Source organism: Malus domestica, chromosome 14 (genome assembly GCF_042453785.1).
Source record: "Malus domestica chromosome 14, GDT2T_hap1".
Lineage (NCBI taxonomy): Eukaryota > Viridiplantae > Streptophyta > Magnoliopsida > Rosales > Rosaceae > Malus > Malus domestica.
The window spans coordinates 5,214,328-5,233,852 of record NC_091674.1 but is presented as its reverse complement, the minus strand read 5'-3'; the positions used below and the strand labels follow the sequence as shown (position 1 = coordinate 5,233,852).

At 34.8% G+C, this 19,525-nt stretch overlaps 1 protein-coding gene across 1 annotated transcript; it reads left to right on the top strand.

The window, feature by feature from the left end:
• Positions 1-13,390: 13,390 nt before the first annotated feature.
• LOC103434391 (serine/threonine-protein phosphatase PP2A-4 catalytic subunit) lies at positions 13,391-19,073 on the top strand. The gene is made up of 11 exons (XM_008372723.4): positions 13,391-13,718; positions 14,500-14,556; positions 14,714-14,797; positions 15,063-15,134; positions 15,883-15,954; positions 16,237-16,277; positions 17,336-17,402; positions 17,874-18,065; positions 18,215-18,304; positions 18,399-18,506; positions 18,641-19,073. Exons 1-11 carry the CDS (start codon positions 13,626-13,628, stop codon positions 18,704-18,706), a joined length of 942 nt encoding a protein of 313 aa, XP_008370945.1. The 5' UTR covers positions 13,391-13,625; the 3' UTR covers positions 18,707-19,073.
• The last annotated feature ends 452 nt before the right edge of the window (positions 19,074-19,525 follow it).

Below are 19,525 nucleotides of genomic sequence, written 5' to 3'. Positions count from 1 at the left end.
AAGTTTGTCATCCAAAAGCCATAACATGTCACATAACTTACAAATTAACATGATGATAAGAAGTATCAATAGATCAATATGGAAAATAATTATTGATAGTTCATCTTAAGAAGTATCAATAGATCAATATGGAAAATAATTATTGATAGTTCGATAAGATGCCAATATGCGTATTGATCTCTTTTTTTTTAGTAAGGTATTCATTTTATCAGTGATTAGGTTTTTAGTAAGGTATCTCGACGTGTCCCATTCAAAAAAATGACATGCCAACTAAAACATTCCATGATTAATTCTTAAAATTGCATCTCAACGATTTGATGAAATACAAAAGTATACTTTATAGATGTACCATTTTGAAAATAAATGAGTCATAATTATTAGTTAGCATCATGCTTGGATCATCATCTAGTAATTAATTTAATAATATCAAGTTAAGGTGGACTTTTGAAAAACGGAGAGGGTTGTGACTAAGTCTTGATGTTATTGTTCAAGTTTAGTGTTAATGTGGGTTCACATATATATAATAATCTAAGGTTTCATTTAATTTTCTTTGTAAAAATGTATGTTGGACAACAAAAATGGCGAAAAAATAACAACTATTGATGAAACTGGCAACATTATTTCATAACAAAAAACAATTGTCTATTAAACTGAAAAATTTGTTTCATCAAAATCAAATAAACCTCATATTACATACTATGAGTTTATGATAAAGCCATTGCAAATAACTATCAACTAATTTCAAAACTAAACAAAATAGTAAACAGATATTGAAACCACAAGCCATAAACTTGGCTATGTATTAACTGTTTATCAAACTTAATACATTGTTTCGTACAAACTGGAAATAATCAAACAAAGTTCTAAAACTAGAGTTACATCCTCCAAAACATCAATTCAAAACAAAAATAATCAGTCTCCAAAATGAAAATCTATTACATATCACCCATAAACTCTCATCTCTCAAAATATCAATCATCTTGTATAACAACTTTACATAAACCTTGTTATGTTCAGAACATCCACACCTGCTACAAATGATGGTCTTCTTAGTCCCACTGATTTCACAAGCATATTTAATCCTAATTTTCTTTGGTCTTCCAGACAGAATCTTCGTAATTGGAGGCCTCACACCTTTTCTTTGGTCTTCCCGATTAAAGCTGCTTTCCAGTAATCATTAACATACTCAAATACATCACGACTATTATGTTGCAACAGTTGCAATGCATGAGAACATGGAAAACCATTATGTTGCCATTGCACATAAGAGCAAGTCCTATCGTCCAAACAAATAACAAACCGATTTCATTCCGTCCTAACTTCAAAAACATCTACATCTGAATGATTAATCTTCTAATGCATGTCGTCCTTCAACAACAACTTCATCTCATTTTCTTTCTTTGGCCACAAAATTGTATGAATAGTCTGACAAATATCCTCTTCTCAACCATACTAATCATCAGCTGAACTCTAATATCTTCAAGAAGATCCATAAATGCATACAATGACTATTCGACGCTATGGTATTAAAAGATTCTGAAAGTGCATTGCTCATCGATCCCCATCTTTTATCAGGAAAATGGGCAATAGCATAGTTCTCTTTCGGTAAATCAGACAAAAAAATCTTCATATGCTATTATTAGTTATCCTTGAATTCCGTCATGCGATCATCAAAATCAGATGAAGTACATGCATACCTGGTGGGCATAAAAACCACCAAACCGCAAAACCACATCAAACTGTATGAAAAAAAATCGAAAAAAACTGTGTTGACCGAAAAGTCAACTTTGAGTCAAAAATCGAACTAGACCGGTTCAAACCGATTTCGATTCCGGTTTTGAATGAACAAGAACCGACCGTAATCGAACCGAACCGTTGTATTAATAATAAATAAATTATATACACACATGTCATGGTATAATAGGTTGAAAAATTAGTTTCACCAAGTTGCAAAGCAGTGGATCCCATCTCAATTAGGGCTCACTCACCTCACCCTCACCTCACTCACACAACCTCACATCCATATTCCCCGATTTCACATAGCTAACCCTCACTCATGGCCTCTCATCCAAAAATATCATTGATTCCTTAGGTAGCCCACAACCTCAGCTCTATGTGATGGCCTTCATCATCCATCCTTTGCGACAGTTCACGACTCTTCGTCCTTCGTCCTTCCTCCTTGGTATTTTCTCTATCTTTTCTCATATTTGAGATTAGGAATATGGTTAAGTTTCACTGGTTTTCCATTCTCTTTTACCTGCACTATATATGTGTGATTAACAGGCCCGGCCCTGGCCCAGTGCAGACAATGCAACTGTCCAGGGCCCAGAATTTTATGGGGCACCCAAATTTGCTATACTAACAAGTATGGGGATATATAAGAAAAAAATAAAAAAAAATAAAAATTTGCAAACCCAGAAGTCGCGTCTTCTGAGTCTGACTCTTCTCTTCACAACTTGGAAGTCGAATCGTGACACCTCACAGATCATAGAGTCATTATTAGGTATTATTCTATATATTTTTTTGGACGAGAGGCATTATTCTATTTTATATATTGGGTTTTCCGACTCTTTTCTTAGTAATTTACTAATTTTTACAATATATGTTTGTTGGAATGATTGCGGTTTGACCTCTCCTCCGATTTGGCCTCTTTCTTTTTAATGGATTTATTTTTTATTGCAGTTTGATAATGTATTTATGGCTCCATTTTGCAGCCAAATGTGAGACTGTATTTTGAGTCGTCTGCAAAACCCGATTGGTGACTACAAATTGCAAAACTCCTCTTCTACGAATTTCAGATTGGCATGGTTTGCTAGCTTAGGTTGATAATATTAGGTATTTTTCATAATATATATTAATAATTTTCTATTATATAGTTGGAATGATATGTGCAATGATAATTGATATGTTAATGATTTTTTTTAATATATATTGGAATGATAGGTTAGTATTTTTTATAATATATATATTGGAATTATAATTTGATAAATTTTTCAAAATTAAAATTATTAAAATCTTACTTGTGACTATTATGACTCAAGGTAGTCTAAATAAATTAGCAATTTTATGCATTTGGAGACTTGAATTATGATAATATAATTGATGATTTTACTTCAATAAATGAAGAAGATGATTTTTTATAGGTTGAAATTTCAAGAGAGTTTTGCTTGGAGTGGTTGAATATGATTTTGCTTTTGATGGTCGGCGTTTAGGTATTATGTCCCCTTGTATGTTTTTTTCTTCAAGGTAATATAATATAAGCATGAGGGTCTAGTCTCCCAACTTCGATTAAATTCCAACCCTCTTTAGATATTTATTTTAATATATGTTCTTGTATTTAAAAAAAAAGGCATATTTTGAGCGTTCGCCCCGGGCACCAAAATACTCAGGACCAGCCCTGGTGATTAACACTATCTAATTGAGTCATGTCCTGCAGATGGGTTCCTTGCTAGCATCATGAGTAAAAGTACATAACATGATTTGTTCCCTTTTTTTATTCCATATAAGTTAGATCATCCTCTTAGCTTATCATAAGAGTTCGAGCACTGACACGGTCTTCAACAGAACCATTTTCTTTTTCCTTTTCTGTTTTTAATTTGATTTGAGGGTTAATTTGTAGTTTTTTAATAAATATTTTGTACTTTGTCTATAGACTTGCAAACCAACTCTTAATTCTTAATTTATCACAAAATCCTTGTGGAATGAAGGACATTTACCCAGATCAATGAAGGTAGAAGATATGGATAAGGATAGAGATCGTGAAAGGGATGATGGGGTTAAAGATAAACAAAAGATGGCATGTGTTTGACATTTACCTGATATTGCCATCCTGATTCTAAGATTGTTGTGTCTTTGTAATTTTAAAGCAATCTCTGGTTACTCATGACTTGTTTAGTTGCATTTACAATAAGTCTTATATGAAGCAAACTTCTATTCTATTGCAGAAGATAGCAACTGCACACATTAACGTGTCTTATATTTCTCTCAATGATGAAATGGTCTAATATGCTTTATATAAAGTGTGTGAAAACTAATAGAGGTAGCTTGACAAAATGATGATTCTTTCAGGTGTCATAGGAATATAAGTTGGTCCCAGTTTATCTCATCGATTGGTTTCTCTGTCACAATTACATTAAGAGGAACAGATTTCAATTGCTTGGCATCATTTGCTTGTTGATCGTCTCGTAAGCTTTCATAGCTATAGCAGAGTTAACTGCATTACTTGATTATAACTTTCGATTTGGACTTATCAACAATGAAACCATTCAAATCTTAATTATTGTGCTTTTATCATATGCAATCACTTTTATCAATAAGCTCAAATCTTAGCAGTCAAACATATGGAAACATAAATAATTTCAATATTGTCTCTCACTATTTGATGTTGAAAAGTGAATGAAGAATGTTGTTGGTCTTTTTTAGATCCTTGGTCACTAATTAGTTGAAAGGAAATTATGTTGAACTGCCCAACATGATTTATCAATGCAGTATGCTTAGATTGGATAAATTTGGGCAACAGTTGTCTTGGCTAATGCAATGTTGAATAATATTCAACAATATACTATCAACCTAAATTATAAATTAGTTTCTTCTATATTGCCTAGTTCATTTCAATCAAGGTCCATTTGGTGGGAAATAAGATGCCTTTGCCATTGAATCAAATAATTTAGTATTCGGAACTGTAAATCGGCAAGAATCGATTTGGAACCAGTGTAGACCTAACCGTACGGTTCTAGTAATAAATTTAAGCGGAACCACACCGAACTGAACCATTAATATTTGTCGGTTTCGGTTTCGATTTAGGGGTGGAACCGCATTGAACAGCACCGTGCCCACCCCTATGCACAATTTGCTAAATGATTCATCATTTTCGTCTTTAGTCATTCACCAGCCGCCTTTGAAAATAAAGTACTGACATTTTGTTTCAAATGAACAATACAAAATGAATGTGGAGACTCAGGAAAGAATTCTGCAACGCTTTTCAAAATATCATCATGTCTATCTGACATAAACGTGATCACCCTATCCTGAGGCCTCAATAAACCAGATAATATTGACAAGAACCATCTCCAATTTGCTATTTTCTGAATCAACAATAGCATAAGCAACCTCAAAAATCTCTGCACAACAAAAAGGAAAATGTACTGTCAAAATATAAACTACTTCTGAAACTCCAATTAAATTATTTCTTAAACTGTGTTTGAAGTATATTTGCAACTTTTTTCCTTTATTTAATAATAAAATCACATATCTATGCACAACAAAAAGAAATAAATAAAGTCAATTGTCAACTACTTATCAAACTGTGATAGAACTACTAGTATAAAAGTCATGGCACTATTTCGTAAAACTGTGCTTTAACTATTTATGAAAAGTTTTTGCACAAAAAAAAATACAAAAAAACAAATAATATTGAATGTAAAGTCAGAAAGTATTAACGCACTGTTGTTCCCATTTTTTGCATAGCAAGATAGAAGTGTGCCCTTGTATTTGCTCTTGATAAAAGTACCATCAATGAATAACATCAGGCGACAAACCATGAAACCTTTTATCCATGCATTATAAGCAATAAACAAACGAAGAAATCTATTGGTCTTGGGTACAACTTCAAACTCAAACACAGAACCGGGATTGCTTGAACCGACACATTCAACAAAGGCAAGAACTTATAAGCATCAACATCATCACCATTTAGTTCAAAAACTACTCTCTTTGCCAAAGTATGTAGTAGCATAATCAATATCTAATCCAAAAAATTGTTTTAAGTGTGAAATAATCTTCTTTGGTTTAATAAGAAGATTTGATTGAACTTTGTCCTTGATGAGAGAAGCAACAAACTGTCGTCCAATAATTTTGTTTTCCTTCTTTCGAATCATACTCTTGCATGTATGCACATTATGCAACTTCTGAATAACGAAAAAGTCATTAATATCACACTTGGATGCATACACATGTCAAAGACAACCATCAGGCGATTTTTATCATTCTTCAAATATTTCAAATCAAAACCACATTCAACAGAAAACTTCAACCTATCTCAGAAATCAACACAACGTCCCCTAAAAACTTGCCTCTCATATTATATATAATCATTTCATTCACATGACCATGAGAACTATACTTCCCTAATTGATCATTTTCACTAACAACAATCATAGAGTTTGATATATGGCAAAATGAAGATATATTTTCCGTAGGTAACTGAAATGTAGAACCATCACATTTATCAATAACCAATATTTCTATGATGGATTTTCCAACAACATCAAGAACCTTCAACATATTCATAACATCAACTTCACAATCTAGAAGACAAGTAGGATCTTCATTCAAAGCATATCACAACTCAAACCAACCAAGTCTCAAACCCTTAAACCTATAACAAATACCAATACAAATCTGATTGATTGTAGAAGTTGATGAAATAGAACTAACAACGGATAAACCATCATATGTAAACTGAGCTAGTTTACAATTCTCCATAACTAATGAATAAAAAAACATTAGTACACAAATATTATATGTGACAACCTGTCCCGAATTATTTTTATCGATGGTGTAAAATGTCGGTTTTGCCCTTGAGCGTTGGATTGTGAGTGTGTAAAATGGGCCAATTATCTGAAGTCCTAATTGTTTGGACCCAATTAAGACTAAGTTTTCTTTTGTTTTTAGTTGTGACCCAAACTAGACCACACACACACACCCACACAAACATACCCGTTGACCCTTTCTCTCTCTTCCTCTCAGATTTCCTTCCATTTCTATATAAACCGTATGGTCAACCTCAAAACCCTTCAACCAGTCGCGGATCGAGGTTTTGGTTGGTGTCTTTGGACTCCTTACAAGCTTAGGAGTCGAGTGGTACCATTTTTAGGACGCAAAGCCGTCGGAAAACACGAAAACCAAAAACCCAGATTCGAGGTATTGTTCATGCACACGTAAATGTGGAGTTTTTGGAAGATTCTAAGGTTATAGGAAGCTTTAGATCGTCTTCATGAAGCTCGAAGAAGAAAAATGAAGTGATTTAGACGTCGGGAATTTGAGTTTTGACGAGTTGCAGGTTTAGCCAGATTATCGAGGGATTTTCCAACGAGTTTCCGTCAGTTTTAGGACTTTTGAAAGGTAAGGTTTTGTTCTACTCATTGTAAGCTTCATTTTGGTACAAATTTCATGGATTTTGGTTGTGTATGGACCACTGTTCTAAAAAACGGCCTAGGCGGTGGTGATCTGAGGCGTTTTCTTGCAAATCGGTTGGAAAAATCGGATCAGCTCTAGGCAGGCTAGGTGGGCTAGGCGGGGCTAGGCGGTTTTTTTTTATGAAATTAAAAATAAAATAAAAAATCCTATCTAAGTCTAAGTGGTTTAAAATTGTGAACTTGTTGTACATTTATCATCCTACAATACTCCTCACTATGGTTATATGACATATATGCTTAATGTGTTTTTAAATTTTGGACTTGTTGAATACTATTTTTGCATTTTATCATTTTTTGTATTATCTTATCCATGGATTTCATACAAGTATAATTTTTGGTAAGTGTTAATATGCACTTATTTACAAGATATACAAGAAATTTACCTAAATCCATCTAGGCGCCTGCCTAGATTCCGCCTAGCAGCCTAGGCGCTAGGCGCTAGCCCGCCCCCTGACTAGCGTCTGGCGTTTTTTAGAACCTTGGTATGGACTGAGATATTAAGGTTTGACAATTTCCCAATTTTTTTACAACGGCGACAGTCACTGGAGTTCGAAGGAAGAAGACAAAAAATATTCTGTCAAGTTTGACGGAATATTCTAACAGCATCAAGTTAGTTTTAACGGAATATGCTACTTTTGACGGAATATTCTCTAACGGCGTTAACTGTTCCATCAGTGTGCCTGACACGGGCTTGCGCTTGGGCGGCGCGTGATGGCGCGTGGGTGGTCGGAAAATTCTTCTAAAAATATGGGGATGTTTGTGAGGTTGAGCAGATCACTTTAGTATATTTAAACATCTCATTTGAGCAATGTTTGAGAAGTTATTAGTTAGTTTTGTTTATGTGCTTTAAATTAACGTATTTATAGTTGTTTCGCATATAGGGGAGACCTACCCCGAGGACGAGCGCAGTCAAGGGTGGCTCAGGGGCTTTGACCCTTCGACATACCAGTGAGTGGGCTTTTGGTTTTCAGTATATATGTATATGCTTGGTATCTTTCACAGAAAATGCAGTAAAATGAGTTATGATTTAAATTGCCATGCCAAATGTTTTACATTTAGAATATGCATATGATGTTTGCATATATATATATATATATATATATATATATATATATATATATAATTGTGGTGCTGTGGACGCTCAGGTAAGTTCCATATGAGTTTATGAATTGTGAATGTGAATAACGGTTGTGATTAATTGAGAAACATTGAGCTCATACACCTGTACCCTGGTGTTAGTGATTTAGTCAGAGATATGGCACATGCCTGTATATAATGTCACATCTTGCACCATATGCTCACATTGGATCTAATTTAGGTGTACAATCTTGTCGTACAGACTACTATAGGTGGTTCCGACTCGTAGACGACTAGCGATTTATTACACAGCTATCATGAGAGTGTAGCATTAAGCATAACTATATTACACCCAGTCCTGTCATACAGACTACTACAGGTGGTTCCGACTCATGTGCAGATGTAGTGCCGTATAGGTCACCTTTGGTGACTCCGGCTAGATTTATTCAATGAGCTATGAATTAAACCGTACTAATATGATGTTTTTCCATGAACTTATTTTCACCTGAGTTACTCATTTTGTTATATATTTGGCATGGCATTCTTATGAATATAGATATGTGAAGCATGATTTAAAATATATATATTTTATTCTATTTCTGGGAAAATTATACATGTTTTACGGCTAGGGGTTAAAGCATTTGATAAATGAAATGGTTTTGAAAAGTTTTGTTTTTGCCCACTCACACTTTCTGTTTTGCGCCCCTCCAAGTTTTAGGTAAGCTTGTTCGTTGGTGGTTCACGAGGATTGAACGGAGGTTCTAATATACTATCACAATGTATGACATATTTGGGTGTCGTTTGTTTAATACTTGTTTTATGGACTGAACTTAGGCTACTTACGCTCTGATTGTATTTTCACTCATACCCTAGCACTTATCTTAGCTAGTACTCTTTTAAGTTTGTTCTTATTTATTTGTACTCTCCATTATTGTTAGTGCTTCCGCACAGTGCACATGGCTACGTCACCCTCATGTGACGGCCAGCATGCCTCGATCTCGGTCGAGGTGTGTCATTATATACATATAACAAAAAAAGACAAAATATAAAACACAACAAAAACTATTTAATAATCTGTTGCAAAACTAAACCTCATATTTGTAAAACAAAACAACAACTGTTTCAGAAAATCACATTCATATAAAATGAACCAAAAACTAGCAATATTTCTAAGACAAAACATCACAAACAAAATTAAAAAGGCTAGAAAGTATTATAATAACAACTGTTTCACAAACTATTATAATACTACATCCACTATTTATGAAAATTAAACACACAACGACAAAATGTAACACAGTATTTGTAAAACAACACAATAATTGTTTAAAAAATCATATACATATAAAGTGAACCAACAACTAACAATATTTCTATAAAAAAAAGCAACACAAGCCAAATTAAAAATGTCATGCCCCGATCCCAACATACGTCTAAGATCGACACGTGACATCACCATATTCCTGTTTATCTATCACGTCCCGCCTCCGAGACAAGACCACAACACAATCAATTATTTAACCACATAGTCATTTTCTTTTATTTTATGGCTGCATCTAACCTCCTCGTTAGACTGCCTACGTACCCTAAAAAGGAATCAAGTCATTCATAGTTCACCACTTCACTAAACTCCTATGACTACCTCCTATGACTACCACAAGACATTATAAACATATAATCATAATGACTATTACAAACTATATGCTTTCTTTGTATCGCTTGTCTAGGCATATGAGACATATATACATATAGCTTCAGAACGTGAATCATCAACTTGATTTTGGTTTCAGTATAGGCATGCGTATAGATATATATGTTTAATGGAACATCATTCTACCATTTAAACAAACAACATGATACGTGTAAAGGTGAAGTACTCAATCGAATAGTAATTACACCAAATTGGATCTATCAACTATTGATATCTATACCAGCCATGACATTACTACCAATATACTTTAGATATAATTGTAATCAACTACTATAAGCATACCCCTTTCAAATTGTATACCACAATACAAAGTCAATAGTACATAAAAAAGCAACAATATAACTATAATCTAATAATAACTAGCTGGACTAGTTATAGCAAATTAAATGGTTCGTTAGAACTAATCCAATTGGAGTATATAATGAAATTGAGTGAGGAAGATACGTATAATTTGATATATAGGCAAATAAAACTAGCTGCCTAGGTTTTCTCTGTATAAGTAGTTATGTATTTAGCATATAGTTTGAAAACAACCACCTCACATAGAATCCAATATATTTATAACTTCACTAAATTTGATAACATTTATTTGCACTAGTTAATCAAATAAGCATGCCAAACGAACCACAAGAACCTGATCTACCATATTAAATTGATCTTGAATTCAGAACATAGTTATATTCAACTAGAGAATAGGTATAATGTTTGATATCAAGAAACTAGTTCTCTGGCCATAGAATAATATGAAATCCCTAAACTATAACATTCGAATAATTATTCGTAACTAGTACACCAGCCAAACCGTATCAATGATTCTTAATGATTAACATAGAAAACCAAACTGTTTATCCAAGTGCCTCAAAATAAAATATAAATTCCTAGCAGTCTTAAGCTCTTCATCCGCTGAAAGAATGAAATAAAGAACCACCAATAAATCAATGACCAAAACCAAGAGTCATATTCTACTCTAGTAATAGCATTGTCCAATCAAGTATTTAGCATCAGCATCTGACAATGCCATGGAAAAATATAGAACCACTCAGTAGTTTTAGAACTCTAATTATCTACACAAACTTAGGCTACAACACATTCAAATTCAACAATGTTCTTCAAGTGCAGGACAAATATGGCATACAAAATATTCAAATGTATATGGCCTCGACTAGGGAATAACATTGATACTTATAAAACAAACCCAACTCTTACATTTCTAAAGAGAACCAAATTGAGGTTAGGATTTCAAGGTTCTTCCCTAAATATGCAACCAATCCTTCTTGCCTAGTTCCGATTCAACTCCTTAACAATACAACAAGTATCATCTTAAATATTCATGCAGAATACCAAATTAAAATTTGAAATCAAGGACTGATCCCAAAACTGAAAGTTAACACCTTGGAAAAATAAAACTTACGCTAGAGGAGAGCCCACTGTGAAAGAACAATTATTTTCACTTGGGTCGAGGCTAGGTTTCAGCAGGGTTGGTCGAATCAGGAAAAAGTCGCCGGAAAACGTCGATATGTTTGGACCCTTTTTTCTTTGTGCACTGGTTTTCAAAGAGTGGGTATGGTATCAGATTGAAGACGGCTTTGCTACGCAAGTATAGCTTCCAGCCTCGTGTGATTTCATTATCATATGAGGAAGTTATGTTGAAAATAGTTTGCAAGGGGTGAAGCGAGTAAAGGAGGAAGAGGAAAATGGCTTCTACCCCTCATTTTTCCCACGCCCAATTTCCCCCTACTCCCGTTTTCCTTTTTTTTTCTTTTTTTTTTCTCGATGGTTCTCCACCCTTCCTCACTTTCTTATTTTATTATTATTTTATTCTATCATTAATATTTTATATATAGTGATATTATCTTTTCCCTCTACTTTGAATAAAATGATCGATACTTGTTTTGTAAAAATTTTTTGGTTCCAAGTTCCAATTTTTATTACGCATGTATTCAGTCGTTTGTAATAACGAGATACGTAATGAATAGTGAAATTTCGGGGACGAGATTTCACAAAAAAGATAAAAAGTACTATAATAATAACTGTTTTAGAAACTAGTATAATACCTACATCCACTATTTATGAAAATTAAACACACAAAGACAAAATGTAACACACAACCAAAACTGCTTAGTAATCTGTTGCAAAACAAAACCTAATATTTGTAAAACAAAACAATAACTATTTCATAAATCATATTCACATAAAATGAACAAAAAAACTAACAATATTTCTAAAACAAAATTAAAAAGCTAAAAAGTACTATAATAATAACTGTTTCAGAAACTATTATAAAACTACATCCACTATTTATGAAAAATTAAACACATACAGCGTGATGAACAAATCAAGACTACTTGCAAAGTCTTCAAAACAGTAAGATCAAAACTGAAAATTTCAAAAAAAAAAAAAAAAAAAAAAAAGGAATCAATTGCCTGATATATTGTAATTTAAACACAAATTAAGACAAAATATATCAATCAATGCAAAAACTCAAAAAACTATGAAACTAGAATCTCAAAACCTGTAATGCAGTGCCAATTACCTCCAAACAACGAAACTATGAAGAACGGCAATCAATTACATAACTCTAGTGAAACAATGAACAACAACAAAGATCACGAATCCAAAAAAAAATCTCAGAACCTTCAGTTTTGGAAGAAAAAAAAATCTAAGAACCTTTAACGAACCTTCAATTGAAGAATAATTCTTACTTTGAAAGACCTAAACGAACAACACAAAAATCAAGATTTCAAAAAAAAAATAGAATCTCAAAACCTTCGCCCAATTCACGAAAAAAAATAAAATCTACAAAGTGAAGAACTCTGCAACATTTTAGCAAAAAAACGAGCCATTCGAGTCGGTTGTGCTAATTTCAAAGTAACTAAACTAACAGATTAATTAATGTAAGTTAACCTAAAACCGTTAGGGGCAAAATTGACAAATCAACTTGTTATTTAGGTTGGGCCATTTAAGTTGAGCTCATTTAAAAGTGGGTTTTATACTAACCATTAAATAAACTTACAACATGGTTTTTTTATTTTTATTAAAACTCAAAGTTTTGAAGTCCTTTTGATTAGTTTTCCTTAAAAATTAACCCTAATACAGTTTCATAGCGGAAAATAAGGAGGGTGGGGAAACAAGAAATGTGGGTGGGTCTAGTAGCTCCCAATTTATTTTGGAGTGTGATATCTACACACCCATTTTTACTTCTTACACATTCCTTGTTAATTTTTGTTATTTGATCTTCTTTAATTTATCCGATTTGACGATCAAGCGGTGTGAGACCCTATATTTTAAACATGGGTTGTGCCGATAGCATGGGTTTGGGCCGGGCCTCTCACAATTGCAAGAGAAAGCCCACACGAACAAAACGAAGGGCATGCAGTTTAAAAATTGAAACCGCAGAGGGACAATTACGTAATTCAATAAATGCGTGGCAGCGGAAGAGCCTACAAATTCACTTCCCTCCTCCACGCGCTCTCTCCTTAGATTTGTCTCCGTCCTCTCCACCTCTGGTTTAAGCAGGATCAGAGTGTGAGGACTGGCACCAATATCCTAATCTGGGGTTAGGGTTATCCCTAATCCTCCCTAATCCGGATACCAATAAAATCCCCAATTCGATTTTCCAATTCGAAGTTGAGAGAAGCAAGATGGGCGTGAATTCGGTATCGTCGGACACGAACAGCGATCTCAACGAGCAGATCGAGCAACTCATGCAGTGCAAGCCACTCTCGGAGCAACAGGTTCTGTTACACATTCTTCGTTTTCTTTCTTTTGGTGATTGAGCGGTGTTTTATTGAGGAATTTGGGGATTAGGGTTGGGTTGGTGTCTGTTTGGTTGCCTGGAAAATTTGGGAGGGAAAATGGGATCATGGGGTTTCTTGATTTGCTGTTGGATCCGTGGGGATTGGAATTTCTAGTTGAATTTTTGTGTGTGTATTTTCTTGAGGGAAAAAGTTCTTTACTTTTCTTGGTTTCCTTAGAGATCAAATGGGGGATTTCTAGTTGAATGTTTGTAGTGATGTAATTCAGGTTCTGTTTATTGTGATTATTATCAAAAGCCTTTCTTGGTCTCAAATTTTTTGTGCATTTGATTTGTTTACCAATTTTTGGGACAACTCATGAGCTCTATTAGTAGTGATACAAAAGTTTCTTTGATATGGAATTTTTGTTTTGCCATAAGCAGTTTTAGTATGAATCATTTTCTCATGATTTGGAGGGAGATGCCCGGTATTTAGAGTTTTTAATGGAAATAGGGTAAATATTGTTAGGCAATGAAATTTGATGATTTTGTACATGGGAAACTCTGAAATTGTCACGATTGCACAATTGGTGCACTTGCATCTTAAGATTTACCAGTATCAGAACCGTTCCTCGTCAACATCTACTTCCTACTCTTTTCCTTTTGAAGTTTTGTAATGAGTGCAAAAAAAGTTCTCAATTTTCTATCTTCTCCATTTTCTCTTGGTAAAAAAGTTAATCAAAGTACCTGTACATGATCTCTTCTTCGTTGCTTCATTGTAGGTGAGAATGTTATGCGAAAAAGCAAAGGAAATTCTAATGGGAGAAAGCAATGTTCAGGTGAAGATTTTGGGCTTTAGTGTCTCTTGTTATATTTGTCTTACATTACATATTTCACTGTTTATTGCATTTTGTATGGTAAAAAGCGTTATTTTTGTTCTTCATTTCAAATTATATGGGTAGACACTAATTATTTTTTATTTACATGTACTTACAGCCTGTGAAAAGCCCAGTGACAATTTGTGGAGATATTCATGGGCAGTTTCACGACCTTGCAGAGCTTTTCCGAATTGGAGGGAAGGTATCAGCTCTGACTATGACCTTTTTGTATTCAACTCTTCTATTTCAGATGATGGATACTGACTTTGTCGAGTGCTGCTTGTTATATTAATTATAACTCTTTCCCTTAGACCTAATCTGTATCATTTTGTGGTGTTCAAATTTGTTCCCTTACTTGTTCTGCTTACCTTGTTCTTTTTCCTCCCATTGGTATCTGCCATGTTGTTGATTTTATTGCCAATATTCTTGTTGAGGGTTTGCTCTAATTTTATCATTTTCTTTGACAGTGTCCTGATACCAATTACTTGTTTATGGGAGATTATGTGGACCGCGGCTATTATTCTGTTGAAACTGTGACGGTATGCAACCCTCAATCTTTTGGATTTTCTTACGATTATGAAAAGTACTGCTGTAGAGTTGTTCCCATACTACCATATGTCTGTGTGTATACTTTCATGTGAATGCTTTACATTTGAATAAAAGTCACTATCTCTTATTTTGTCAGTCAATCCATTTTTCTTGAAACTGGGTGACAATCTATGAAATTCAGCTCGCATATGGGGTGAGTGCTTTGTTGATCATCATATAAGGGTGCCGGTCACAATTTGGCTAGACAGTTCTTTTAGGAACCGTTTGGTACGTGGGACGGGACGGAACGGAGTGGGACGGAGCGTTCTGTCCCACGTTTGGTGCACCTAAAAAGGGTGGAACGTGCTGTTCCATGGGACAAGTTTTGGGTGAATTTTCATTCCACCTCACCCCCTGGAACGACTCGTTCCACATCCGTGGAACACAAAATTATAACTTCTCCGTCTCCTTCTTCTTCCTCCTTGTTTCCATCCGAGGGCATCTTTGCTCCCTCTCCGTTCTGTCCTGTCTTGTCCCGTCCCGTCCCGTCCCGTCCCGTCCCGTCCCATCCCGTCTGCATACCAAACGATACCTTAGGGGCCAAAACCAAATTGTTTCAAATGGCAACTTTGACCGGCTTAGGATGAAACTGGATTATTCCTCCTTTAATATGCATGGCATCTGAAATTTGTTTAGCAATTTTTTATTGTTTTACACTTTCAAAATTTATTGCTGATAATGGCTATTTTATTCATCCAGCTCTTAGTGGCCCTGAAAGTGCGTTATCCTCAGCGAATCACTATTCTCAGAGGAAACCATGAAAGTCGCCAGGTATTTTATCTTTCGCCATTTTATGTTGTCTGGTTTCATTTTGCTTTCAGCAAATGTGCTAATATTTTGTTTATTTTGTTACAACTAATATTGAGCCTGTAGAAAACAAAAGTATATTCTGTTCAAACTTCAAATTTCTTTTCATTTTTTTTTTTTTTGAATGCTGGTTTTTTACAACATTGTAATTTACCCTGCATTTGTGAAGTTTAAATTGTGCTGGAACATTGATCTGGAATCATTATGGTGGATTATAACTTCATACTCATTTCTTTTTTTTCACAGATTACTCAGGTTTATGGGTTTTATGATGAGTGTCTCCGAAAGTGAGTATTCTGCACGCTAAATAACCATGTTTTGAAAATACTACTTACCTTGAACGCCTATGTCAATGGATATGGGTTTGTAACTTATGACTGTATTAGTTTCATGTTGGAAGCAGGAAAACATCCATAACCACAAATGATTGGTATTGAAGAAGGGGAATTACATTAGTTAAACCAAATAATAAGAGGATTGAAACTTAGGGACTATTGGACTCATTATTGGACAGTAAGACTCAAACAAGCAAGTATGAATACTTGCTAAAGTCCCTTGGAGTTACTACCCCAGATCTGGATGTAAACTCCATGTGAGTCTGAATACTTCTTCTGCCTTGGACTGAGGTCAATTGAAGGAATATTAGTACCATTTCATCAATTGAGGGAATATTAGTACCATTTCATGTTTACAATAGAAGGCATATTAGTACTACTCCAATCAAGGTTTATGAAGTTTTTATTCTTCTGGTTAGCATAAGCTTTATGTATGATAAACAAACCAACTGGTGTGCTAGCTCACAAATTATGCAAGACCTTATTGAAGATATTAATATTAATTTATTGCATATATATGTTATCGAGATGCTATTTAGCCATAATATTGCTTGAAACAATCTGTCAGGAACTGCTTCTCTTTAAAACATTCGGTTTGTTTCTTATCATCGTCTCAACAAGATGTGAAGTCTTGAGTTCTTATAATTACAGGACACTGCAGTTTTTGAAGCCTCTATTAGATTATGCTGAATCCTTCCTACTGTAGTCTGTTTGTGTTTGTGGCATGGTTCAACACCTGATGCAATAGAGCATGAGGTTATCACTCTTGATGGACTTTCACTTCTGTATCATTCTCTTAAGGCCTCTTGTTTGTTCGTCATTTGGGTACTGGTTTGGCATTTCTATCTACTATTGTGATGTAAAGATTGTTTTAGTTTGTCGTATTTTAGCGTTTTAGATTAAATTGTAGTTTATGTGGCGGTTTCCAACAATTTATGCATGTAGAACAATCTGCTTCTAGCTCCTCTGGCAAATCAATGACAGTGCATTGTCTGATTATTCACTTACAGGTATGGCAATGCCAATGTTTGGAAGATCTTCACTGACCTTTTTGACTACTTTCCACTGACAGCATTGGTGAGTATTTGTTTTCCACTTGGTTGCTATTAAATGATGTGTTACTACTTTGGATACAGATGGATTGACGATTTTCATAAACAGAATAAATTTCTGAGTTGCTTTTGTGGTTTTCTGTAATTTAATTTCACCTTGCTCATTTATTAAGCACACTTTAGTAATTAGTGGACAACTCTTCAAGATGTTTTTCCGTGTTAGAGAAGAATAGCGGTAGTTCAAAACACTGCAAGTACTAACATTCTTGAATCTTGATAGAAGATAAAAATTAGGAGAGATGTACCTTTTTCAGATTCTCTTTATAAAATTTGAGCTGATCCTGTTTGTTTGCTGCTTGTTTAGACTCACTTTTACCCATTGATGGGCTCACTGTAATAATAGTGTGGATAGTGAGCAAGTCTCAGTTTGCCTTCCTGAAGTACTTATGTGGATTTCCTATTATGATACTCCTATGTGCTTATTTCTCCTTCTTAGGTCGAGTCAGAAATATTTTGCCTGCATGGTGGATTGTCCCCTTCAATTGAAAACCTTGATAACATAAGGAATTTTGATCGTGTTCAAGAGGTTCCACATGAAGGGCCGATGTGTGATCTGTTATGGTCTGACCCAGATGACCGATGTGGTTGGGGTATTTCGCCTCGCGGTGCAGGATATACTTTTGGCCAGGTAACATCAAATATTTCGTTGGACTCTTATTTTTGAAGATATTACACTGCCCAGAGTTCTAATTGACATCTTAACATATACTGTATATGATGTTTGCATTGTGGAATATGTAGTTCTTACTGGTCAAAGTACTCGATTCCTTTTTGCAGGATATATCTGAACAGTTTAATCATACAAACAATTTAAAGTTGATTGCAAGAGCTCATCAGTTGGTCATGGATGGATTCAACTGGGCACATGTAATTTTTTATCTGTAAAATGGGGATATTTTATCGTCTACTTTGGTACACAGCGGATGAGGTCTATTTATATAACGTTGTTTTGTTTGGACAGGAACAAAAGGTGGTTACTATATTTAGTGCACCTAATTATTGCTATCGCTGCGGGAACATGGCTTCTGTTTTAGAAGTCGATGACTGCAGGGGCCATACCTTCATTCAGGTATTCATTCTCTCTCGGTCTCCCCCTCTCTCTCACTCACTCACACACACACAGAGGGTCATAAGTAAATAAGTGGTAAGGCACAGTTTGATAAATTTTGCGAGTGCTTCAAAATATGCTTTACGTTTTTGCAGTTTGAGCCAGCTCCGAGGAGAGGAGAGCCAGATGTTACCCGTAGAACACCCGATTACTTTCTTTGAAACTACTGCATTGGTGTCATTTATTTTGTGGTTCTTCCACTCTTCCACGATTGGGGTAGCACATTGTTTTTGCACAAGATGACTATTGGGTTTGCAATCTAGGTCATAGGATTCCAAGACCGATGTAAAATACACAGGTAAGGTGCCTGCTGATTTGTCTTACACTAGAACGTTGCTGGATTTCCCATCGAATAGTTCGCCTAGCTGTTGACTCATCGTAATTATTGTATCATATCCAGCAGCAGAAGATGTGGATATCCTTTTTCGTTTTTGTATTTTCGTTCTTTTTCGCCTTGTACGTTTTGCTCACCCTTCCCATGGGTGCATGGGACTTTATTATTAGTGGATGTTTTGCTCTTTTCTTCGATTGCTCGATGTTTTTGCAATATCATGGCATTTTGTGCTCATACTTGCTCACCCACTTGCACAAGACCGCAGGATCTTGAACGTCCTTGGGTTCTCGCTGTGCCCGTGCACTTTTGAAGCCATTGCCCATGGTCTTCTTGTGAAAATCCAAGTGCTTGTTTTGTAGACTACTCTTCCGCAGCTGTTTCTTCATTGGGAGATGTTTAGTTTATCTTGTACTTCAAGGCTCCGAACTTTGAAGGATACAAAACGTGTCGAACAAAGAGCTTTGAGTGTTTGAAGATAGCCAACACCGGAGCTTGTAGCTTAAGTAGTTAAGAGCATGTGTCCCTAATTAATAAGGAATATAGCGTTTTTTACAAACAAATTAATAGGAATAGTGCGTTGTTACAACAGTTGCAACACCCTTAACCATTTTCATTTCCTCCGATATTCGCATTTCGGGTATACTGT

Excerpts from the sequence above, each read along its gene's own strand:
- LOC103434391 (XM_008372723.4), top strand. The coding sequence starts at position 13,626 with ATGGGCGTGAATTCGGTATCGTCGGACACGAACAGCGATCTCAACGAG. Across the intron at positions 15,955-16,236 it reads GAAACCATGAAAGTCGCCAG|ATTACTCAGGTTTATGGGTT; the intron begins GTATTTTATCTT and ends TTTTTTTCACAG. Across the intron at positions 17,403-17,873 it reads ACTTTCCACTGACAGCATTG|GTCGAGTCAGAAATATTTTG; the intron begins GTGAGTATTTGT and ends TCTCCTTCTTAG.